At 43.4% G+C, this 25,881-nt stretch overlaps 1 protein-coding gene across 3 annotated transcripts in view; it reads left to right on the top strand.

Moving 5' to 3' along the window:
* The first annotated feature begins 44 nt into the window (after positions 1 to 44).
* Snx6 (sorting nexin 6) overlaps positions 45 to 25,881 on the top strand; it is a 39,762-nt gene continuing 13,925 nt past the window's right edge. The window contains exons 1-4 of one of the 3 annotated variants that reach the window (XM_067767782.1): positions 45 to 243; positions 15,416 to 15,844; positions 17,597 to 17,718; positions 17,789 to 18,233. In XM_067767782.1, coding sequence (XP_067623883.1) covers positions 97 to 243; positions 15,416 to 15,844; positions 17,597 to 17,718; positions 17,789 to 18,233 — 1,143 coding nt within the window. In that variant the 5' untranslated portion in view covers positions 45 to 96. Of the gene's footprint in view, positions 244 to 4,164; positions 4,311 to 15,415; positions 15,845 to 17,596; positions 17,719 to 17,788; positions 18,234 to 25,881 lie in introns of those variants that run through there. The other 2 variants (XM_067767783.1, XM_067767784.1) reach the window with 2 other exon arrangements.

The following is a 25,881-nucleotide window of genomic DNA, read 5'->3' on the forward strand; positions in this document are numbered from 1 at the left end:
AGCAATTTTGTATGTCCTTTTGTTATTAGTAATCATTTCTTTGCTAGCGCGTTTTGTTCGAACTGTTCGATTTTGTTAATTAAAAAAAGTTACGCTATGTTTAATTTTTATAATAACATTCTTCAAAAGTTTCAAGAGCCCTTTGCTAAAACATCAAACGTACAAGTAGATAGATTTTCGGTATATCAGAATCGCAGCTTCCTCGATGATGTAAAACTTCCGAGTGGTTTTTTGAACACATTGGTAGGTAATTTTAGAATAGCATTCACAAAATGATAGTAAATCACGTGGGTGTCTAGCAAAAATGGTTGTTAATCTTTTGTTTTTAGTGTAAGAAAAAAAAAAAACTTTATATAACCTGCGTTAAAATGTATTATTCTATTAAGTAAATGCTTCTTGCTTGAGTACTTTCCCGAAGTTTCATAGAGAAAACTTTTAGACAGCGTTTAATTTAAAGGCTATCACAATACTCTGTATGTATATATATAATATCCCCCAAACCAGGACTCCCTAGTACAGGAGATACTTCACAATAGCACAGTCTATCATTTGACTACAGTGCCCTGAAGATTTTCTTCACTCTCTTCGGCACGTTGGGCTTCCACAACTTTCTGTATAGAATTACTTTTAGATATTTTATACTATTTGTCCTCAGGGCCATATATATACGTATGCTCCGTGTGCAGTTTTGAGACGATGCAGAAAGCGACGGTAATATCTAGTAAGACACCTATTGGGGTTTCCTTATGCAATTCAGTACCTTTGGAGTATGCATGCTGTGCTCGTCCGTCCGTGTTCACTTTGAATGCACATCTACTTAGCCGCTAAAGGGTTATTATTATTTATATATTTTCTGCCTTTGGTAGGAGGACGACCCGAGCGGTCCTCCAAGAGTGCGGTCCATGATTCCATGCTGTACAAGTGCCAACAAGGCAGAGAATATTCCATTTGGACTCAGCGTGGCTAAGTGACTGTGCATATCTACATATCCATTCCTAATTATCTTTCCTTATCAGTCTCTGAACCTTTACGCTCCTAGATAAGGCTTTCCTTCTACCAAAAGATTTTTACAAAAATTAAAACATGACCACGAACCGAACCAAATGTGTGATCTATAGTACTTTTGCGCAGAAATTGGTATGGGTGGGTACAACACCGGTTTAGGGATCAAAATTATATCCGCAGAGAACATCTTTCTGCGTGAGCTTGTGTATCTGCATAACAAAATTATCGAAATAAAAACAATGAAAATTTGCTACCTTTTGTGCAGAAATCTCCTGACAGATGTAATAAGTTTTCTCACCCTGGGATTATTAATACTGGGGTCAACCATCGATATGTATGGACTGAGGCATCGCATCCTAAATATCTTTTACAATCCATGAATTTCGCGATTTGAAAATGACAATCCCGGGATTTTTGGCGATCATTCAGATTCAGAAATAATTATGTAATGTATACAAATATGAGTGGTTTACCAAAAAACATATTTTTTCCAGTCCTATGTTTTGAAAGGAATTCAGAACAAGTTTTATAAACAAATAAAAAATTAGTTTCGTTTTGAATTTTAAGTTAAAATTCTTTATTCTAAAAAATCTCTAAATATTAGATCATGTAAAGTAACATCTGAAAGGCTAGATCTTTTCTTGGTACATATATAGTCGACAGTTGAGGTACACCTTTCAGACTCAACACTAGTAAGGGGAATTGTAATTGTACCTATTCCATTTCAAAATTGGTGTACATTTAGTGATCCATCGGATAGAGAAATTTCTGTTTCCTTCGAAATCGGACGGAAGAAATCCCGCAGTTTTAATATATGAAATCCCCGGATTTCGAGATGGCATCGATGCGGGAATGGGATTTCCAGGACTCCTAGCCTCGTAATTCTATACGACAATATGATACTCCTAATACACGTCCAAAAATATCAGGAAGGGTGTCAAGAGACCCATTTTTGTACCAGGATCGCAAATCTGAAAACGGAAAACTTGAGTCGTTCAAAAGATACTAACGAAAAACCGAATAACGAAACGGTGTGATCCATAGTATTTTTGCCGAAAACACTCTCATGCGTTGGCGGCCTTTGGCCGCTCTTATAAAAAATTACCCTATGCTGCCCACCAATAGGGTCGTATTAAAATAAAATCCGTTCAAAATTTCTTTGTACACAAAATGTTTTCCTGTGTAAAACCACATGAAAAATTTCAATTTCTTTTGCAAATATCTCTTCACATACGCAAATTTGTATACTTCCGTTTTAGGGTTCGCGATTCTGAGTCCAAAACGCGTCTTTTGACTCCCCTCCGACATTTTTGGACGTGTATTAAGTGTGCCATGCTGTCGTATAGAATGGCCCGATGTCTTAGTATTGATGCGAATTGGCAGTGGAACGCTGTTGCAGATTATTACCTATGAAATTTCGTATTGCTGTGGAGGTGGATAGTAAGTGTAAGATAAGTATTGGACTCATTTTGTGCTCATTTTGTGTAAAATTTGAACCGAAAAATTTGCCCATTCTTTAATGTCTTAACCCTAGAACGCATAACCGGGTACCCGTGTGTCCAGTTGCGACTTTAAACTACTTTAGTGAGAGAACCACTGTCAATAGAGTGTTGAACCGTCTAATCTGCTCGCAAACTGTGCAGATACAATTTGTCACCGAATATAACAGGCATATTGGTTTTTTGCAGATGCTGCATGCTTTTCGCGTTTTTCTTCTTCGTTTGGGGAATGGTTTGGGGCTTTCAGTATAACATAGGTAGCAGGATTCAGTTACTGGTTTTATCGGGCTTGTCGCAGTAAGTAAGTAACTCACTGCTAAGCACACAATCTGTAATAATTTTTACTTATGAATATTGTTACTGTGCATTTGTAACGCTAAAACCTTGTAAGGGGACACGCGGGTATCCCCCTTATGCGTTGCGTGTCATTTTTTAGTTATGCGTTCTACGGTTAAAATGCATATATGAAATATAGCTGCCGAAAAGTGAGGTTATATTTACGATTCCACGATAATTCTACCATGCTCCCGTTGCAACACATATAATTTTTATACCCAGCTATACTTGTACACCGGGTATTATAACTTTGATTGGATAACGGTTGGTTGTACAGGTATAAAGGAATCGAGATAGATATAGACTTCCATATATCAAAATCATCAGTATGGAAAAAAAAAATTTTATTGAGCTATGTCCGTCCGTCCGTCCGTCTGTCCGTTAACACGATGACTTGAGTAAATATTGAGATATCTTCACCAAATTTGGTACACGAGTTATCTAGACCCAGAATACAATGGTATTGAAAATGAACAAAATCGGATGATAACCACGCCCACTTTTTATATATAGCTATAACATTTTGGAAAACACAAAAAACCTTTTTATTTAGTAAATAATACACCTGGAATGTTGAAATTTGACATGTGGACTGATATTGAGACTCTTGATAAAAATTTGAAAAAAAAAATTTAAATGTGCGCGGCACCGCCCATTTGTGATAAAGTCAATTTTACAAATATTATTAATAATAAATTAAAAATCGTTAAACCTATCGTAACAAAATTCGGCAGAGAGGTTACCTTTACTATAAGGATTGCTTTGAAGAAAAATTAACGAATTCGTTAAGGACCACGCCCACTTTTATATAAAAGATTTTTAAAAGACCCGTGGACGAATAATTGTTAACACAACAACAACGAATAAAATAAGCTATATATTTGCAAAAAAAGCTTTATATCAATGGTATTTATTTTCCCAAGTGCATATATAACAATAAATAGGAAAAGGTTCAAATTTAAAAAAATGGGCGTGGCACCGCCCCTTTTATGGCTAAGCATTTTTCTGTTTCGGGAGCCATAACTCGAAGAAAAATTAGTTCAGACTAGAACCATATGTATATGTATTATTACGCAGCCTTGTAACACTATTAACCCTCCGATAGATTGAGACGTCTGGCCAGACGAGAAGGCTTTCTACAAAATTTAAATATAAGGTTCAAAGTGTAAAATTTCGTCTGGCCAGACGACAACCCTAAGATGTGTTGAATTTATTCACCGCGTGCGTTTATTATAGGTAGCCTGTAAGCTTGTGTTAATAGCACATATATGAAAAATGTTTTTGTGCCGCGGCCTTTAGACTTCTTTACTTGTTGACATTTATTTTGACAGCTCCTTGTTGAAAAATAAATAAAATAAATTCATAAGCTAGTAAAAGAGGAATATAAAATATTCCTACGTGAAGAAATTAAGTAGAAAATCGTTTTAATTTATTGCTATTGGAAGCAATCTGAACTACATCAAAATGATGGTAAGTCATTCGTACGAAAAGTAGGCAAAAATTAGAAGTTTAAGTGAGAAGACCTAGATACACTTTTCTAAACATCTGCATAATTTGATAATCCCACTTCGATAACAGTGACTTGAATTAACCCGAACTGTGCGACGATGGTTCCTCCCATTTTTCATTTCCGTGCCGCATATTGCGTTTTATCAGTTGTTCTCTTCTGTTTCTTTGTTATCTTTGTACAAAAATCATAAAAATATGCTACTTTGTTCGGTAATTCCATGATCAAATCATGGGGTAATTCTATATGACAGCATGACACTGCTAATACGCGTCCAAAAAATCGAAAGATGTGTTAAAAGACTCGTATTAATCTCGTTAATATCTTTTGAACGAGTTAAAATTTTTATTCTCCGCCTTCGCATTATTAATACTGATGTCAAGGCGCGTCGTTTGATACCTCTCTCGATATTTAGACGTGTATTAGCAGTGTCATACTGTCGTATAGAATTACCCTTTGTTGTTGCAACAATCCTATGCGGACACATTTTTAGCCGCCTCATATATGTTGCATTAGCGATAAATGGGGAGTGTTGTTCGACGTTCGTACTCCTTAGCCGGATATAGAACATTTACATCATAACAGAAGCCTTTTGGGGTAAAATCCAGAATATCTCGACAACTATTCGAGTAAAATGCGTACCTATATCTAACACCTCTTCAGCAATTCCAACTTCTGCTTGGAGCTCTAAAGAACTCAAGTATCTTAAAAATCGAAAAACGCGTTATTTTAAGAGATTCAAATTATCCGGATCAAGAAGTGACTATGCGGCGTACTCTATTCTGCGCCACAGGTACAATAGGCTACAGATATGTTATGGGGATTACTTAAAAAAGATTAAGCATAAAATTTCCTCTAATCCAAAGTCGTTTTAATCGTTCGTCAACTCGAAAAGAAAAATCAAAAGGTTTCCAACCGTAATGAAGTTTAATATGTTTGCCACCTTCTTTAAATCTAATTACTCCACTGCCTATGACTCCCCGCCATTGAAGTATCCATTCAAACTGTCCTCGCTTAATTCAGCTTTTGTTCCGTATATTCACACGGAAGACGTACTAAGACATCTGGAAAGCCTAAAAATTTCCTATTCTAGCGGACCTGATGAAATTCCATCTCTTGTGCTAAAAACGTGTGCTGAATTCCTGTATAAACCTCTTACATGTCTTTTTAACGCATCCCTAAAGAAAGGGATATTTCCCAGAAAGTGGGAAGAGTCTTTTATAATACCACTTTACAAAAATGGGAATAGATCATGTGTTTCAAATTACCGAGGAATAGCAAAGCTTAGTGCTATTCCCAAACTCTTTGAATCGATCGTAGGGTATCCTCAATCATTGACTTGTCTCAACATGGTTTTTGCTCGGGTAAATCTACCGTGACTAACTTGTTTGAGTTCACAACTCATGTGCTGAACGGATTTAAGGTTAATAGCGAAATTGATGTAATTTATACTGATTTTAGTAAAGCTTTTGATAAAGTTCTCCATTCGTTTCTTCCGTTCAAACTCGATCGTTTTGGCATTCCGCCTTTGTTTCTATCTTGGATATCTGCATACTTGATGGATAGAAAACAAACAGTTATATTTAATAACTGTAAGTCAGAATCTATAAATGTTACTTCTGGTGTTTTTCAAGGCAGCCACCTTGGTCCAGTGCTGTTTCTGCTGTTCACTAACGACCTTCCAAATGTTTTGAAGTACTGCAAGCCTCTAATGTACGCTGATGATGTCAAACTACTTATGCCTATCCGCTCACCTATGGATAGATCAAATTTACAATCGGATCTGAATAACCTAGTTGTTGTTGTTGTTGTTGTAGCAATGCTCGCCCCACCTAATAGCCGCGACCGATCACAAATTGTCATCAATATCCTCTAACGGGAGTCCAAGGAAACTTGCCGTTTCAACAGGGGTGGACCATAAGGAAAGGGGTGTTAGAGGCGTTGGTTCCACATTACAATTGAAGAGATGGTTGGTGTCATGTGGGGACACATTGCAAGCAGGGCATACATTTTGTATGTCGGGGTTGATTCTGGATAGGTAAGAGTTTAACCTGTTACAGTATCCAGAACGAAGTTGAGCAAGAGTGACACGCGTTTCCCTGGGGAGTATGCGTTCCTCTTCTGCGAGTTCTGGATATTTTTCTTCAAGTACTGGATTCACCGGGCAATTCCCGACATAAAGGTCCGACGCCTGTCTATGGAGTTCACCAAGGATCTGCTTGTGCTTTTCCGCTTCATACGGCTGGGTTCTCAGGTGCCGTATTTCCTCAAAATGCTTACGGAGATTACTCCTTAGGCCCCTAGGCGGTGCTGGTTCGTCAATCAGATGTCTGTTGGGATGCCCAGGTTTCTGGGTATTCAACAGAAACTGTTTGGTCAGCATCTCATTTCTCTCCCTGATGGGGAGTATTCTCGCCTCATTATGCAGATGGTGTTCTGGGGACATAAGAAGACAGCCCGTGGCGATTCTGAGAGCAGTATTTTGGCAGGCCTGTAGTTTCTTCCAGTGGGTGGTTTTTAGGCTTGGCGACCATATGGGTGACGCGTAGCACGTAATCGGCTGGCTAATTGCTTTGTATGTGGTCAAGAGCGTTTCTTTATCTTTTCCCCAGGTACTGCCAGCAAGGGATTTGAGGATTTTATTACGGCTCTGAATTCTTGGAACAATTGCGGTTGCGTGCGCACCAAAATGTAGATCCTGATCAAACGTCACACCCAAGATTTTGGGGTGTAGGACAGTCGGTAGCGTAGTGCCATCGACGTGGATGTTCAATATGGTCGACATTTGGGGCGTCCATGTTGTAAATAAGGTCGCGGAAGATTTAGTCGGTGACAATGCCAGGTTTCGCGAGGCGAAAAAACTGGAGAGATCAGGGAGATAGCCGTTTATTTTATTGCATAGCTCATCGATCTTTGGGCCTGGGCCTGTGGCCATTATTGTGCAGTCATCGGCGTAGGAAACGATTGTGACTCCTTCCGGTGGTGAAGGTAGCTTAGATATGTAGAAATTAAACAAAAGCGGGGATAGGACACCACCCTGTGGCACCCCTTGTTTAATTCTCCTTTGTTTTGATGTTTCGTTTCTGAATTGCACCGATGCCTGCCAACCACCCAGATAATTTGCGGTCAACCTTTTAAGACATGGGGGAAGGGTGGACCCTTCCAGGTCTTGCAGTAACGAGCCATGGTTGACCGTATCAAAAGCTTTTGATAGGTCTAACGCTACGAGTACTGTTCTATGGTGGGGATATTGATTCAAACCGCAATTTATCTGGGTGCTAATGACATTTAGCGCGGAGGTAGTGCTATGGAGTTTTCTGAAGCCTTGCTGATGAGGGGCTAGCTGCAAATGTGCTTGGAAATAAGGGAGCAAAATGGCTTCAAGCGTCTTTGCCACTGGCGATAGGAGAGATATCGGACGATATGACTCACCTACGTTAGCTGGTTTCCCAGGCTTTAGTAGCGGGACCACCTTGGCCATTTACCATTTCTCGGGTATGACAAAGGTGGAAAGAGACAGGTTGAAGACATGTGCTAAATATTTGAAACCCTCTTTCCCTAGGTTTTTAAGCATCGGCATGGCTATGCCGTCTGGGCCCACTGCTTTGGATGGTTTAGCGCGACCAATGGCGTCCTCAACCTCTCTAGCGGTGATGGTAATTGGTGGCGCGCTGAGTTTGTGCTTATGTGCGTGTCTATTGGCTCTCCGTCTATCTTTGTCCACCGTAGGATGCATTATATATTGTCGGCAGAAAGCGCTCGCGCATGGTGTAGTGTAAATATAATGTCACTTAACCTGCCGAAGTGCAAGTTCATGTGCTTTACAAGGAAATCATACCAATGTTGTTGTTGTAGCAATGCTCGCCCCACCTAATAGCCGCGACCGATCATAAATTGTCATCAATATCCTCTAACGGGAGTGCAAGGAAACTTGCCGTTTCAACAGGGGTGGACCATAAGGAAATGGTGTTAGAGGCGTTGGTTCCACATTACAATTGAAGAGATGGTTGGTGTCATGTGGGGACACATTGCAAGCGGGGCATACATTTTGTATGTCGGGGTTGATTCTGGATAGGTAAGAGTTTAACCTGTTACAGTATCCAGAACGAAGTTGAGCAAGAGTGACACGCGTTTCCCTGGGGAGTATGCGTTCCTCTTCCGCGAGTTTTGGATAATTTTCGTTAAGTACCGGATTCACCGGACAATTCCCGGCATAAAGGTCCGATGCCTGTTTATGGAGTTCACCAAGGACCTGCTTGTGTTTTTTCGCTTCATACGGCTGGGTTCTCAGGTGCCGTATTTCCTCAAAATGCTTACGGAGATGCCTCCTTAAGCCCCTAGGCGGTGCTGGTTCATCAATCAGATGTCTGTTGGGATGCCCAGGTTTCTGAGTATTCAACAGGAACTGTTTGGTCAGCATCTCATTTCTCTCCCTGATGGGGAGTATTCTCGCCTTATTATGCAGATGGTGTTCTGGAGACATAAGAAGACAGCCCGTGGCGATTCTGAGAGCAGTATTTTGGCACGCCTGTAGTTTCTTCCAGTGGGTGATTTTTAGGCTTGGCGACCATATGGGTGACGCGTAGCACGTAATCGGCTGGCTAATTGCTTTGTATGTGGTCAAGAGCGTTTCTTTATCTTTTCCCCAGGTACTGCCAGCAAGGGATTTGAGGATTTTATTACGGCTCTGAATTCTTGGAACAATTGCGGTTGCGTGCGCACCAAAATGTAGATCCTGATCAAACGTCACACCCAAGATTTTGGGGTGTAGGACAGTCGGTAGCGTAGTGCCATCGACGTGGATGTTCAATATGGTCGACATTTGGGGCGTCCATGTTGTAAATAAGGTCGCGGAAGATTTAGTCGGTGACAATGCCAGGTTTCGCGAGGCGAAAAAACTGGAGAGATCAGGGAGATAGCCGTTTATTTTATTGCATAGCTCATCGATCTTTGGGCCTGGGCCTGTGGCCATTATTGTGCAGTCATCGGCGTAGGAAACGATTGTGACTCCTTCCGGTGGTGAAGGTAGCTTAGATATGTAGAAATTAAACAAAAGCGGGGATAGGACACCACCCTGTGGCACCCCTTGTTTAATTCTCCTTTGTTTTGATGTTTCGTTTCTGAATTGCACCGATGCCTGCCAACCACCCAGATAATTTGCGGTCAACCTTTTAAGACATGGGGGAAGGGTGGACCCTTCCAGGTCTTGCAGTAACGAGCCATGGTTGACCGTATCAAAAGCTTTTGATAGGTCTAACGCTACGAGTACTGTTCTATGGTGGGGATATTGATTCAAACCGCAATTTATCTGGGTGCTAATGACATTTAGCGCGGAGGTAGTGCTATGGAGTTTTCTGAAGCCTTGCTGATGAGGGGCTAGCTGCAAATGTGCTTGGAAATAAGGGAGCAAAATGGCTTCAAGCGTCTTTGCCACTGGCGATAGGAGAGATATCGGACGATATGACTCACCTACGTTAGCTGGTTTCCCAGGCTTTAGTAGCGGGACCACCTTGGCCATTTACCATTTCTCGGGTATGACAAAGGTGGAAAGAGACAGGTTGAAGACATGTGCTAAATATTTGAAACCCTCTTTCCCTAGGTTTTTAAGCATCGGCATGGCTATGCCGTCTGGGCCCACTGCTTTGGATGGTTTAGCGCGACCAATGGCGTCCTCAACCTCTCTAGCGGTGATGGTAATTGGTGGCGCGCTGAGTTTGTGCTTATGTGCGTGTCTATTGGCTCTCCGTCTATCTTTGTCCACCGTAGGATGCATTATATATTGTCGGCAGAAAGCGCTCGCGCATGGTGTAGTGTAAATATAATGTCACTTAACCTGCCGAAGTGCAAGTTCATGTGCTTTACAAGGAAATCATACCAATGTTGTTGTTGTAGCAATGCTCGCCCCACCTAATAGCCGCGACCGATCATAAATTGTCATCAATATCCTCTAACGGGAGTGCAAGGAAACTTGCCGTTTCAACAGGGGTGGACCATAAGGAAATGGTGTTAGAGGCGTTGGTTCCACATTACAATTGAAGAGATGGTTGGTGTCATGTGGGGACACATTGCAAGCGGGGCATACATTTTGTATGTCGGGGTTGATTCTGGATAGGTAAGAGTTTAACCTGTTACAGTATCCAGAACGAAGTTGAGCAAGAGTGACACGCGTTTCCCTGGGGAGTATGCGTTCCTCTTCCGCGAGTTTTGGATAATTTTCGTTAAGTACCGGATTCACCGGACAATTCCCGGCATAAAGGTCCGATGCCTGTTTATGGAGTTCACCAAGGACCTGCTTGTGTTTTTTCGCTTCATACGGCTGGGTTCTCAGGTGCCGTATTTCCTCAAAATGCTTACGGAGATGCCTCCTTAAGCCCCTAGGCGGTGCTGGTTCATCAATCAGATGTCTGTTGGGATGCCCAGGTTTCTGAGTATTCAACAGGAACTGTTTGGTCAGCATCTCATTTCTCTCCCTGATGGGGAGTATTCTCGCCTTATTATGCAGATGGTGTTCTGGAGACATAAGAAGACAGCCCGTGGCGATTCTGAGAGCAGTATTTTGGCACGCCTGTAGTTTCTTCCAGTGGGTGATTTTTAGGCTTGGCGACCATATGGGTGACGCGTAGCACGTAATCGGCTGGCTAATTGCTTTGTATGTAGTCATGAGCGTTTCCTTATCTTTTCCCCAAGTACTGCCAGCGAGGGATTTGAGGATTTTGTCACGGATCTGAATTCTCGGAACAATTTCGGCTGCGTGCTCACCAAAATGTAGATCCTGATCAAACGTCACACCCAAGATTTTGGGGTGTAGGACAGTCGGTAGCGTAGTGCCATCGACGTAGATGTTCAAAATGGTCGATATTTGAGACTTCCATGTGGTAAATAAAGTCGCGGAAGATTTAGTCGGTGATAATGCCAGGTTTCGCGAGGCAAAAAAACTGGAGAGATCAGGGAGGTAGCCGTTTATTTTATTGCATAGCGCATCGATCTTTGGGCCTGGGCCTGTGGCCATTATTGTGCAGTCATCGGCATAGGAAACGATTGTGACTCCTTCCGGTGGTGAAGGTAGCTTAGATATGTAGAAATTCAACAAAATTGGGGATAGGACACCACCCTGTGGCACCCCTTGTTTAATTCTCCTTGGTTTTGATGTTTCGTTTCTAAATTGCACCGATGCCTGCCGACCACCCATATAATTTGCGGTCCACCTTTTAAGACATGGGCGAAGGGTAGACCCTTCCAGGTCTTGCAGTAACGAGCCATGGTTGACCGTATCAAAAGCTTTTGATAGGTCTAGCGCTACGAGTACTGTTCTATGGTGGGGGTATTGATTTAACCCGCAATTTATCTGGGTGCTAATGGCATTTAGCGCGGTGGTAGTGCTATGGAGTTTTCTGAAGCCATGCTGATGAGGGGCTAGCTGCAAATTTGCTTGGAAATAAGGGAGCAAAATGGCTTCAAGCGTCTTTGCCACTGGCGATAGGAGAGATATCGAGCGATACGACTCACCTATGTTAGCTGGTTTCCCAGGCTTTAATAGCGGGACCACCTTGGCCATTTTCCATTTTTCGGGAATGAACAAGGTGGATAGAGACAGGTTGAAGACATGTGCTAAATACTTGAAACCCTCTTTCCCTAGGCTTTTAAGCATCGGCATGGCTATGCCGTCTGGGCCCACTGCTTTGGATGGTTTAGCACGACCAATGGCGTCCTCAACCCCTTTAGCGGTGATGGTGATTGGTGACGCGCTGAATTTGTGTTTATGTGCACGTCTATTGGCTCTCCGGCTATCTTTGTCGACCGTAGGATGCATTATATATTGTCGGCAAAAAGCGCTCGCGCATTTTTTCGCGTCCGACAGCACTTTGTCGCCAAAGGCGATGGAAACTTTGTCTTTGTGCTTAGTCGGATTCGATAGGGACTTTACGGTGGACCAAAGTTTACCCACACCGGTAGAGAGGTAACAACCTCTTAGGTGCTCCTCCCATTTCGCCCGCTTGTGTTCATCCACAAGCAATCTGATGCGTTGGTTTATATCCCTTATTTGGGGGTCGCCTGGATCAAGCTGTCTTATAAGGTCACGTTCTCTCGCTAGGTTTGCGGGCTCCGCCGGGAAGTGGGCCGGATTTCGGGAATTCTTCCGGCGGGAATGAAATGTGCCGAGGTGGATTCAATGACCTTACGGAAGGCACGCTCCCCTTGGTGGGCATCAGTCGGGATAGGGAGGGCAGCAAAGCGGTTGTCTGTAAAGGATTTATATTCTTCCCACTTTCCTTTTTTGAAGTTTATGAAAGTGCGTTTTTCAGTGACGATGAAGTCGGCGGTACGCTCAAGCGAAATAAGTATGGGCAGGTGGTCAGATGCCAATGTTACCATCGGCTGCCAGTTGACGCAGTTTACGAGTTCTGCGCTCACGATTGAGATATCTGGCGAGCTGTGACAGCTTCCTACCATACGTGTGGGGGCGTCTCAGTTTATTGTGCAGAACGTCGTTTCTTCTATTTGATCCGCCAACATCTCACCCCTACTGTCCACCCGCAAGTTTGAATGCCATAGATCATGATGGGCATTGAAATCGCCTAAGATAATGCGATTGTTGCCAGTGAGTAAGGCCCTGATATTAGGGCGGTATCCACTGGGGCAACAGGTGGCAGGAGGGATGTAGATGTTGATGATTTCTAGGTTTGCATCGCCTGACCGGACAGATAGGCCTTGACGTTCTAAGACATTGTCTCTGCGGTCGATGCCAAGATCAAATATATAATATTGCACAGAGTGGTGTATGATAAACGCGAGGCCGCCTCCATTTCCGCTCTCGCGGTCTTTCCTGTGGACATTATACCCAGAGCAGGTCTGCAATGCAGATCTTGCTGTAAGTTTAGTCTCTTGAATCGCAGCAATGCGGATGTTGTACCGCTTCATGAAATCGACTATCTCCGTAATCTTCCCAGTTAGTCCATTAGAATTTAACTGCAGAATTCTGAAGTGCATAAGGGGAGACGCCGTCACTCTGGGGGTAAGTGACGGGTGACTACGCCTGGGTTGTGGAAGGCCAGGACGCAATTGCTGTTGTGGCCCTGAGACTGGGCGTCCTTGGGCAAGCATTGGGGTACCCGGATGATTTGGGTTTGCGACCTGGCAACATGGCGCGGTGAAACCCGTCGGGGGGTTGCCGTCGCGGAGACCGGAACATCTAGGAAAGTGGCACCACCCAAGGCAGGAGCTGCATTGGGCGGATGTCGCAAACCTATATATTCTGTGCTGGCAGACGGTGCAAACGGAGGTAGGGACTAAGAGTCTGTTTCCCTGACCTGCACGATTGCTGCTGGAAAAGAGGGGGGGAGAAGACGGGGACAGGGGCTGATGCTCAGCATTGCTACCAACTCTACTACGAAGGTAGTAGTTATGAGTGGTATCAGCTGTTTGAGTTGTTGGCGCCATGGGGCGCGAGCAGCAGCGTGTACTTGTTGTCGCTTGCTGAGCAGCGGGGCTGCTGGAAGGTAGTGGGGGGCGCTTAGGCGTAGGCTACGGGACGCCCTTGGGCGTGAACAGCAAGGAGCCACAAAAGATTTATAAAAGTTACGTGGACGTCGGGTTTTGGGATCAAGCCCAGAACAACCTGTCCGATGCAACCATCCCTTGCACGAGACACACTGAACAGAGTATGACCGTCCTAAAAAGATTCTTTTCCGGCAGATGCAGCAAAACCATTTCTCAGAACCAGGAGACGGACCCGGATTGGATTCGATGCTTTCCCGGAGTAAGAGAATATGGAGTAGTCCTGCTGCAAGGAGCTGCTGGGAGGATAACAATTTGTGGGAGGGACGAAACAGATGGGGTCACACTGAAATGACAGTCCTTGGTCGGGAAAAATCCCGAGTCGCTCCGGTACATAGAACCGACTGCCTTGGGAAGGAAATCATACCAATCCTACGAGTATATGATTGATGATTACACAATTAACCAAGTCATTAGTTTTGTAGACCTTGGCGTTACGATGGACCCTAAACTCGACTTTAAATTACATATAGAAGGTTGCGTGAACAGAGCCAAAGGGACTTTGGCGTTCGTCAAACGATGGTCTAAAGAATTCGCTGATCCATATATTAGTAAATCTCTCTATATCTTTGGTGCGGCCAATATTAGAATACGCTTCGATAATCTGGAACCCTCGTTACAGACACACTGCGACAAATCAGAGTCGGTTCAAAAGCAATTCCTGATTTTTTCGCTAAGGGACTTACCATGGGACCCCTCAAGGATTCTTCCTCCCTACTGCCGTTTAAAAGTTATTCAGCTCCCCACGTTACGGAGTCGTAAGGAGATGGCAGGTGTGTTATTTGTAGTAAAACTCATTAGAGGGATGGTAAATAGCCCTCTTCGGCTTGGTGAAATTTTATTTAATGTTCCCTTTACACCATCTAGACATTTTCAACCGCTTTATATAAGCACATGCAGATCTAATTTTGAAATGCACGAACCTCTTCGTTGTCTGTGTACTGACTTCAATAAGCACTGCAAAAAAATTGATACGTGTGACCCACTCCATATCTGCTGACTATATTAAATAAGAAATGATTTGGGTGGGTGGCGTCCGCGTCCTTTCCAACCTTCCACTCTTATCACCAGTTCAAGTAACTTTGGGCGGGTGGCTTGGCATCACGTCCTTTCCAACCTCCCACATATCGCAGGCCTACTTCTTGTGTATCAAATATACATCAGCTTCTCTAAATCACGTCCATTCCGACAGGACTAATAATCAATTCCCGTTGCTCGGCAACACAGTTCATCCCGACAACTGATTTAATGATATAATACATATTTTTATAATATGATTTTGTTCAATTTGTATGCTTCTGTAATTTATCTGTAATCCGTAACTTTATTAGTCTGATTAATTGTTAAATTTGTAGGCTAATAAATAAATAAATAAATAAATAAAAATCGCCCTTCTAGGTCTTCCAAGAAAAATCTTTTTTGTAACATAATTCGACGCGCATGAGTCAAATTTACAATTAGGCGAAGGAAGCTATGTGATGTTTAAGCTTTTTATTTCCCCATTCTCTTTCAGGACGGCGCAGATGATGGTACCACAATTGAAAATATGGTGCCTAAAGGTGAACCACTTGGAGTTGATAGCAATAATTCACCCAGTAAGCCAACCATCATGAATATCTCATCACCGGCTATAGCTCAAAGTGTTGAAGGCAGCGTCGACACTACAAATCCATTAGCCACTGCAAACATAAATAATGGCAGTGGTACTGCTACCTCTGAATCATCATCTTCAGCCATTACACCTGCTGCCATGGCCGATAATACATTACATGTAGAAATTTCTGACGCCTTAAGTGAGAAGGATAAGGTTAAATTTACAGTTCATACGCGCACAACGTTGCCTGGCTTTGGTAGACAAGATAATATTGTGGTACGACAACATGAAGAATTCGTATGGTTGCAAGATCGTTTCGAAGAGAATGAAGACTATGCTGGTTATATTGTAAGTAATGTGAAGAAAAGCTATTAGGATTATTATTATACATATAGCGCAAAATTTTGATTTGTATTTGGGATGACCGTAATTGTAGAAGCTGTTTGAAACGTAATTATTGTTGGAAGCAACATAATCTGTACACTATGAGATTAGTCTAAAAACGATTTCAAAAGGAAGTTGTTGTTGTTGTATTAAGAGTGTTTCGCCCCACTCAATGGGCACGACCACTCACAAATTGTCATCGAAATCCTCTAACGGGAGTCCAAACTGGCTGTTTCAACAGGGGCGGACCATAGGGAGATGGGTGTTAGAGTCGTAGGTTCCACATTACAACTGAAAAGATGGTTGGCAGGACATACATTACGTATGTAGGGGTTGATTCTGGACTAGTAAGAGGTTAACCTTTTACAGTATCCATAACGAAGTTGGGCCAGGGTGACTCGTGTTTCCCTTGGTAGTGTGCCTTCTTGTTGTTGTTGTTGTTGTAGCGATAAGGTTGCTCCCCGAATGCTTTGGGGAGTGTTATCGATGTGATGGTCCTTTGCCGGATACAAATCCGGTACGCTCCGGTACCATAGCATCATTAAGGTGCTAGCCCGACAATCTCGGGAACGATTTATATGGCCACATTAAACCTTCAGGCTTGGGGTCGCCAGAGCCTCGTCTGTTAGTGAAACAGGATTCGCCGCGGATAGGTGAGGTTGACAATTGGGTTTGGAGAAGCTATATATTGCGCTGGCAACCTGAAAGGTTGCGCTACACAGCCCCTTGAATCTGGTATTTTAGTCGCCTCTTACGACCGGCATACCTACCGCGGGTATATTCTGATCCCCTAACCCTTCTTCTTCTGCAAGTGTGGGATATTGCGTATCAATAAAGGGATTCACCGGGCGCGTCCTGACAAAGGAGTTTACTGATTCTGTGTTGATTTGGCTAAGGACCTGATTGTGCTTGCCTGGATCAAACGGCAGTGTTGGCAGGTGCCGGATCTCGTCTCGTTCCCTTAATACCCGTGGACATACAAGAAATCGGATGTTTTTATTGTTGTTGTTACCGCAAAAACAACGAAGCCTTATCTGAGTGTTACGGATATGGACAGTTCATTGTCGTATAAGCTTCCAGCACAAAACTGTCAATGGCGCGTTTTCCGACTTCTCCAACTTCGGCTCTGTGGATTTTAGTCACCTCTTACGACAGGATTGCCTTACCGCTGAAATATGCTAAGCTCACTAGCCCGTTAGGTTTAACAGTGAGTGCTTAAAGCGTTACTATGGTATATTAGTTGTTGTTGTTGTTGCAGCGGTAAAGATAATCCCCGAAGGTTATGGGAAGTGTTATCAAATTTGATGGTTTGTTGTTGTTGTTGATGGTCCTTTGCCGGATATAGATTCGGCAACAAGCACCATAAAGGTACAAGTCCGACCAACACGCGAACGATTTAATGTGACCACATTGAGCCTTCGGGGAGCAACCTTATCGCTACAACAACAACAACAACAACAACCACATTGGGCCCCCTACGCCATCCCTCCCCACCCCCCCTAGTTCTATGAGGCCAGAGCTAAAGAAACACGGGTAGGTGAGGCCGACAATTGCATTGTATAAGCTAAACATTGCGCTGACAGCCTCTTGAAAGGGTTGCGCCACACAACCCCTTGAATCATTTTGGTATTTTGGGTGCCTCTTAAGATAGAGATTCCTGTCGCAGGTATATTGTAAGGGTATATTAGTAACATTTAATTCTCTTGAATATTCCAGATTCCACCGTGTCCACCACGTCCCGACTTCGATGCATCACGTGAAAAATTACAACGATTAGGGGAAGGTGAAGGTAACATGACTAAGGAAGAGTTTAAGAAAATGAAATCTGAACTTGAAGCGTAAGTTTAAAAATTAGTTCGTGCGAAAACAAGTTGAATTTATAAAAGTTTTCAATTTTATTAATTTAAGCGAATATCTGGCTACCTTTAAAAAAACTGTCGCTATGCATGAGGTATTTCTACGACGCCTGGCAAATCATCCCGTATTTCGTTTGGATCAACATTTAAAAGTTTTTCTGGAATACGATGAAGATTTATGCGCAAAGCCACGTAAAAAAATGGCAATTTTCGGTGGCTTAGTTAAATCTATTGGGAAGACCACCGATGAAATATTAATGAGTGCTACTGTACGCGATGTAAATGACTTTTTTGAAAATGAACTACAATTTCTTATTGAATATCATGGACATTTACGTGATGCCGCTGCACGTACTGAAAAAATGACGCAACGTCACAAGGAAGTCAGTGAATGCCATCAAAAAATTTCGAACGCACTTTTGCAATTGTCTACTGCTGAAAAGGGTAGCATGGAAACATTTTGTGCCAAGTCAGCCGAAATTTTTGAAAAGATTAAGGTATGCAAATATTTTTTTTTAATTGAAGGATATCTTAAGGGATGCACGCGAACTTTCCTATACAAAGCTCTTACCGGTCTTTTTAATTATACATATACTCAGCCCAATTCTAAACAAAAATTCCTTGCGAGTATTTTCCCTTTTGTCATCCCTCATATTCTAAATTTGATGCAGTCATTCAGAAATAGCGCAAGGATTTTCTAAGAATGGTACAATTCGTTACTCATTACAGTCAATACCTTATGAAATGCAATACTCTGCTTTCTTTATATTTTATTTCTCAATTTGGAACAAATTCGGAACAATAACTAAACTTCTCAATTTGTTAAGCAAAAATAGAAATGCGCAACAAAATTTCAATTTGCAAATCAGTTGACTTCGAAAATTCGAAATTCCTATTCCCGAATTATTGTTCTCCCCAGGAAGAAAGAATTGGAGGAATTTTTCCGCGGGAATAAAAAAATCCGCAATAACAAAATTCCGAGGGAATATTTAGAATTCGGCTGTTTATATTCAGATTGTAAACTTTCATCAATTTTGCAATCTTTTTTCGATTTTTATTTTGTATCGAATTTTATAATGATTTTAATGTTTCATTATTTTATATCTTGAAATCGCCTGCTTATGAATTTTTTCTGCCTAATGTATTTTATTTTTGTAATGCAGTAAAAAAAGAACTAAATGAGCTGATAACCTGATAGAGTCCCTAAATGATCCCGAAGTTATCCAGAAAAAGCCGCGAAATGACCCCGACGGTACGACGCGGACGGATCCCGAAAACCATCCACAATCACTGCCGGAAGGGTCTCCAAAAGGAGTCGGAATAGTCCAAAAAATATTCCGAAATGACAACGACGCGATTCTAGACTGATCACACAGAAATGATTCTTGAAGAGTACACAAATGATCCCGAAAAAGTTCCGAAATGATCCTGACGGGCTCCCAGACGGATCCCAAGCTCCATCCAGAAAATTTCCCAGAAGGGTCCCTAAATTATCCCTACATAGTCCAGAAGCCCGAAAACCATCCGGAAATGATGCCTGAAGGGTCCCCAAATGATCGTGAAATAGTCCCGAAATGACCCTGACGGGATCCTGGACGGATTCCCGAAGATCATCCAGAAATGATCCCGGAAGGATCCCCAAATGAGCTCGGAATACTCCAAAAAAAGTCCCGAAATAACCCTGACGGGTACCCGGACCGATCCCGAAGAACATCCAGAAATGATACCGGAAGAGTCCCCAAAGGATCCCGGAATAGTCCCGAAATAACTCCGACGTGATCCCGGACGGATCCCGAAAGCCATCCAGAATTGATCTCTGAAGGGTGCGCAAATGATCCCGAAATGGTCCAGAAAAATTCCCGAAATTACCCCGACGGGATGCCGGACGAATATCGAAAACTATCCAGAAATGATGCCGGAAGAGTCCGCAAATGATCCTGGAAGGATCCTCAAATGAATAGTCCCTAAAAAGTCCCAAAATAACCTCGACGGGATCCCGGACGTATCCCGAAAACTACAGAAATTATCCCGAAATAGTCCCGAAAAATTCCCGAAATTACCCCGACGGGATCCCGGATGAATCTTAGCCAAATACCAAAAATTATTGATTTAGGAGAAAATTTATATTAATTTATAACAATATATAGATTTTGCACCAGAGGTGGAGAGGAGGGGGGGGCAGGCGGAGGGTGTCACTGCTCACTTCGTAAGCCCTCGACTTATTTTACCCATTGAGTTTGTAATATTGGTGAAGGTCAGTATACGTAAAGTTATTATGTATACAAATTTTTAAAAAGTAATTATTCGAAGGGGTCGTGGACCCCCTCTCGCCTTTGCATGAAAAAAACTTCGCCTTTAAACTATTGTCTCGGTCCCAAAGTTCATCAAAATGCTTGTAGCCGTTCTGGCGTGATGCTGTCACAAAGACGAAAAATACAATAATTAAATTATAACTGTGCCTAGTGGGCGGGGGCCCCCCTTTTTCAAAACAAATTTAGCTTTAGATCCTTCTAGACTCTTGGCTATATGTGTGCCAAATTTCATCAAAATCCGTCCAGCCGTTCTTGCGTGATTGAGGCACAAAGACAAACGTCTGGACATACAAACATCCAAACTTCCGCATTTATAACATTAAAAAGATTAGCGGATTTCTGCGAGTAGAACATATATTAATATCTTATCTTAGCTTATCAAACCTTTGCTCTTAATGAAGGCTAGTAGTATGCCTTCATCTAACTGTTCCGAAACGTGAGTCCTGTGTTAAAAACATTACCAGTCCCTAGCTTTTGTTTATGTATAAGAATTAAGAGATTTAATACCATTATAATAAGAGAAGCTCGGCCTAAAAATTCTTCGGAGGTTATCGTGCCTTAAATGTTTTTTTATAAGCCCCTAATAGATCGCACAGGATTCCTTAAAAAGCAGCATTTATCGATGTTAATAGCCAGTACTTAGGCGACCGAGCTTTGCTCGGCAACGTTTCGTTGTGCTGGCAACGTTTCTCGAGTATCTTCATGCTCCGAATTATTAATTTTCAAACGTTTTTTTTAGTTATACACTATGGAAGTCTCACAATTTCATTACATTCCAAAAACTTGTTAATTTCACGAATGACAACTATCAATTAGTTTAATTAAATCTCAACTTACTTCTCTAAGCGCCATCTGTTGGTAAGTAGTTAAATGGTTAGATGTCGTTTCCAAATTGAACATATGCCTCTAGTGTTCAACGGTAGCAAGTAACCATGGTGAGATATCTTTTTGCTATGGTGAGAAATCTTTCTAATAACAATCTGAGAAATTGCAATTATTCATTTCATATTTGGCAAAAATATGCATTTAAATATATTTTGCTAGAATTTGCCACGGTGCCGTGTCATTCCAGTTCAATTTTATTAGCGTGTGTGAAATTAAGAAAATTAAGTCGAATCATGTGTAAGATTTTTTACGAAGATTTTTAACTTTAATGTTCTCCTTTAAAGCTTTAATAGAATATGGCAACCCTACTCAAAAATGTCCTTGTAATGTGGAGTGAAATACCTTTCGTTTGATACCCATATCGGTATATGTCATGCAATTGTTTTAAATTTCGAATAGGTGGCAACTCTACTCAAAAATTTCTTTATTGTAATGCGGAGTGAAATACCTTTCGTTTGATACCCATATCGGCATATCTCATGCAATTTTTTTTATTTCGAGTAGGTGGCAACCCTAAATGACAACCCTACTCAAAAATGTCCCTGTTGTAATGCGGAGTGAAATACCTTTCGTTTGATACCTATATCGACATATGTTATGCAATTTTTTTTAAATTTCGAATAGGTGGCAACAGCTAGGCAGAAAGTCTTAGAAGGTGATACATTATCTCTGTGCCTAATTTCATTCAAATCGGTTGAGCCGTTCCCGAGATCGCTCGGCTATACAAATATACAATAATTGCTCGCTTAACGTTATAAGATTGTTTTTGAACCTCACCCCTAAGATCTTCTGGGTGACTGCCAATCGGTAGCGTAACACCATCGAATAAGCCAAGTAGCCGTTGATTTGGTCCATGATAGCACCAGGTCGCGCGAGGTGAAGAAACGCTTCCCAAGGCAGTCGGTTCTATGTACCGGACCGACTCGGGATTTTTCCCGACCAAGGACTGCCATTTCAGTGTGACCCCATTTAATTTGTTGCGTCCCTCCCACAAATTGTCATCCTCCCAGCAGCTCCTTGCAGCAGGACTGCTCCATATTCTCTTACTCCGGGAAGGCATCGAATCCAATCCGGGTCCGGCTCCTGACCCCGGTCCTGAGAAATGGTTTTGCTGCATCTGCCGGAAAAGAATCTTTTTAGGACGGTCATACTCTGTTCAGTGTATCTCGTGTAAGGGATGGTTGCATCGGACAGGTTGTTCTGGGCTTGATCCCAAAACCCGACGTCCACGTAACTTTTATAAATCTTTTGTGGCTCCTTGCTGTTCACGCCCAAGGGCGTCCCGTAGTCTACGCCTGAGCGCCCCCCACTACCTTCCAGCAGGCCCGCTGCTCAGCAAGCCACAACAAGTACCAGCTGCTGCTCGCGCCCCACGGCGCCAACAACTCAAACAGCTGCTACCACTCATAACTACTACCTTCGTAGTAGAGTCGGTAGCAATGCTGAGCATCAGCCCCTGCCCCCGTCTCCCCCCCCCCCCCCCCCCCCCTCTTTTCCGGCAGCAATCGTGTAGGTTAGGGAAACAGACTCTTAGTCCCTACCTCCGTTTGCACCGTTTGCCAGCACAGAATATATATGTTTGCGACATCCGCCCAATGCAGCTCCTGCCTTGGGTGGTGCCACTTTCCTAGATGTTCTGGTCTCCGCGACGGCAACCCCCCGACGGCAACCCCCCGACGGTTTCATCGCGCCATGTTGCCAGGTCGCAAACCCAAATTATCCGGGTACTCCAATGGTTGCCCAAGGACGCCCAGTCCCAGGGCCACAACAGCAATTGCGTCCTGGCCTTCCACAACCCAGGCGTAGTCACCCGTCACTTACCCCCAGAGTGGCGGCGTCTCCCCTTATGCACTTCAGAATTCTGCAGTTAAACTGTAATGGACTAACTGGGAAGATTACGGAGATAGTCGATTTCATGAAGCGGCATAACATCCGCATTGCTGCGATTCAAGAGACTAAACTCACAGCAAGATCTGCATTACAGACCTGCTCTGGGTATAATGTCCACAGGAAAGACCGCGAGAGCGGAAATGGAGGCGGCCTCGCGTTTATCATACACCACTCTGTGCAATATTATATATTTGATCCTGGCATCGACCGCAGGGACAATTTCTTAGAACGTCAAGGCCTATCTGTCCGGTCAGGCGATGCAAACCTAGAAATCATCAACATCTACATCCCTCCTGCCACCTGTTGCCCCAGTGGATACCGCCCTAATATCAGAGCCTTACTCACTGGCAACAATCGCATTATCTTAGGCGATTTCAATGCCCATCACGATCTCTGGCACTCAAACTTGCGGGCGGACGGTAGGGGTGAGATGTTGGCGGATCAAATAGAAGAAACGACGTTCTGCACAATAAACGGAGACGCCCCCTCACGTATGGTAGGAAGCTGTCACAGTTCGCCAGATATCTCAATCGTGAGCGCAGAACTCGTAAACTGCGTCAACTGGCAGCCGATGGTAACATTGGCATCCGACCACCTGCCTATACTTATTTCGCTCGAGCGTACCGCCCACTTCACCGTCACCGAAAAACGCACTTTCATAAACTTCAAAAAAGGAAAGTGGGAAGAATATAAATCTTACAGACAACCGCTTTGCTGCCCTCCCTATCCCGACTGATGCCCGCCAAGGGGAGCGTGCCTTCCGTAAGGTCATTGAATCCGCCTCGGCACGTTTCATTCCCGCCAGGAGAATTCCCGAAATCCGGTCCCACTTCCCGGCGGAGGCCGCAAACTTAGCGAGAGAACGTGACCTTATAAGACAGCTTGATCCAGGCGACCCCCAAATAAGGGATATAAACCAACGCATCAGATTGCTTGTGGACGAACACAAGCGGGCGAAATGGGAGGAGCACCTAAGAGGTTGTAACCTCTCTACCGGTGTGGGTAAACTTTGGTCCACCGTAAAGTCCCTATCGAATCCGACTAAGCACAAAGACAAAATTTTCAACGCCTTTGGCGACAAAGTGCTGTCGGATGCGAAAAAATACGCGAGCGCTTTTTGCCGACAATATATAATGCATCCTACGGTCGACAAAGATAGACGGAGAGCCAATAGACGCGCACACAAACACAAATTCAGCGCGTCACCAATAACCATCACCGCTAAAGAGGTTGAGGACGCCATTGGTCGCGCTAAACCATCCAAAGCAGTGGGCCCAGACGGCATAGCCATGCCGATGCTTAAAAGCCTAGAGAAAGAGGGTTTCAAATATTTAGCGCATGTCTTCAACCTGTCTCTTTCCACTTTTGTCATACCCGAGAAATGGAAAATGGCCAAGGTGGTCCCGGTACTAAAGCCTGGGAAACCAGCTAACATAGGAGAGTCGTATCGTCCGATATCTCTCCTATCGCCAGTAGCAAAGACGCTTGAAGCCATTCCATGCAAATTTGCAGCTAGCCTCTCATCAGCATGGCTTCAGAAAACTCCATAGCACTACCACCGCGCTAAATGCCATTAGCACCCAGATAAATTGCGGTTTAAATCAATACCCCCACCATAGAACAGTACTCGTAGCGCTAGACCTATCAAAAGCTTTTGATACGGTCAACCATGGCTCGTTACTGCAAGACCTGGAAGGGTCTACCCTTCCCCCATGTCTTAAAATGTGGACCGCAAATTATCTGGGTGGTCGGCAGTCATCGGTGCAATTTAGAAACGAATTATCAAAACCAAGGAGAATTAAACAAGGGGTGCCACAGGGTGGTGTCCTATCCCCACTTTTGTTTAATTTCTACATATCTAAGCTACCTTCACCACCGGAAGGAGTCACAATCGTTTCCTACGCCGATGACTGCACAATAATGGCCACAGGCCCAGGCCCAAAGATAGATGAGCTATGCAATAAAATAAACGGCTACCTCCCTGATCTCTCTAGTTTTTTCGCCTCGCGAAACCTGGCATTATCACCGACTAAATCTTCCGCGACCTTATTTACAACATGGACGTCCCAAATGTCGACCCTTTTGAACATCCACGTCGATGGCAGTACGCTACCGACTGTCCTACACCCCATAATTTTGGGTGTGACGTTTGATCAGGATCTACATTTTGGTGAGCACGCAGCCGTAATTGTTCCGAGAATTCAGAGCCGTGACAAAATCCTCAAATCCCTCGCTGGCAGTACCTGGGGAAAGGATAAAGAAACGCTCATGGCTACATACAAAGCTATTAGCCAGCCGATTACGTGCTATGCGTCAGCCATATGGTCGCCAAGCCTAAAAATTACCCCCTGGAAGAAGCTACAGGCCTGCCAAAATACTGCTCTCAGAATTGCCACGGGCTGTCTTCTTATGTCCCCAGAACACCATCTGCATAATGAGGCGAGAATACTCCCCATCAGGGAGAGAAATGAGATGCTGACCAAACAGTTCCTGTTGAATACCCAGAAACCTGAGCATCCCAACAGACATCTGATTGATGAACCAGCACCGCCTAGGAGCCTAAGGAGTCATCTCTGTAAGCATTTTGAGGAAATACGGCACCTGAGAACCCAGCCGTATGAAGCGAAAAAGCACAAGCAGGTCTTTGGTGAACTCCATAAACAGGCGTCGGACCTTTATGCCGGGAATTGCCCGGTGAATCCAGTACTGAAAGAAAAGTATCCAAAACTCGCGTAAGAGGAACGCATACTCCCCAGGGAAACGCGTGTCACTATTGCTCAACTTCGTTCTGGATACTGTAACAGGTTAAACTCTTACCTATCCAGAATCAACCCCGACATACAAAATGTATGCCCCGCTTGCAATGTGTCCCCACATGACTCCAGCCATCGCGGCTGTTAGGTGCGGTGAAGCATTGCTACAACCACAACAACCAGAAAATCGGGTGGAAAAGTGATTTGTGATAGTACTGTTACTCCATTTTTATACTCAGCGTGCTTTGCACACAGAGTATATTAACTTTGATTGGATAACGGAATCGAGATAGATATAGACTTCC

Source organism: Eurosta solidaginis, chromosome 2, assembly GCF_040869045.1.
Source record: "Eurosta solidaginis isolate ZX-2024a chromosome 2, ASM4086904v1, whole genome shotgun sequence".
NCBI lineage: Eukaryota > Metazoa > Arthropoda > Insecta > Diptera > Tephritidae > Eurosta > Eurosta solidaginis.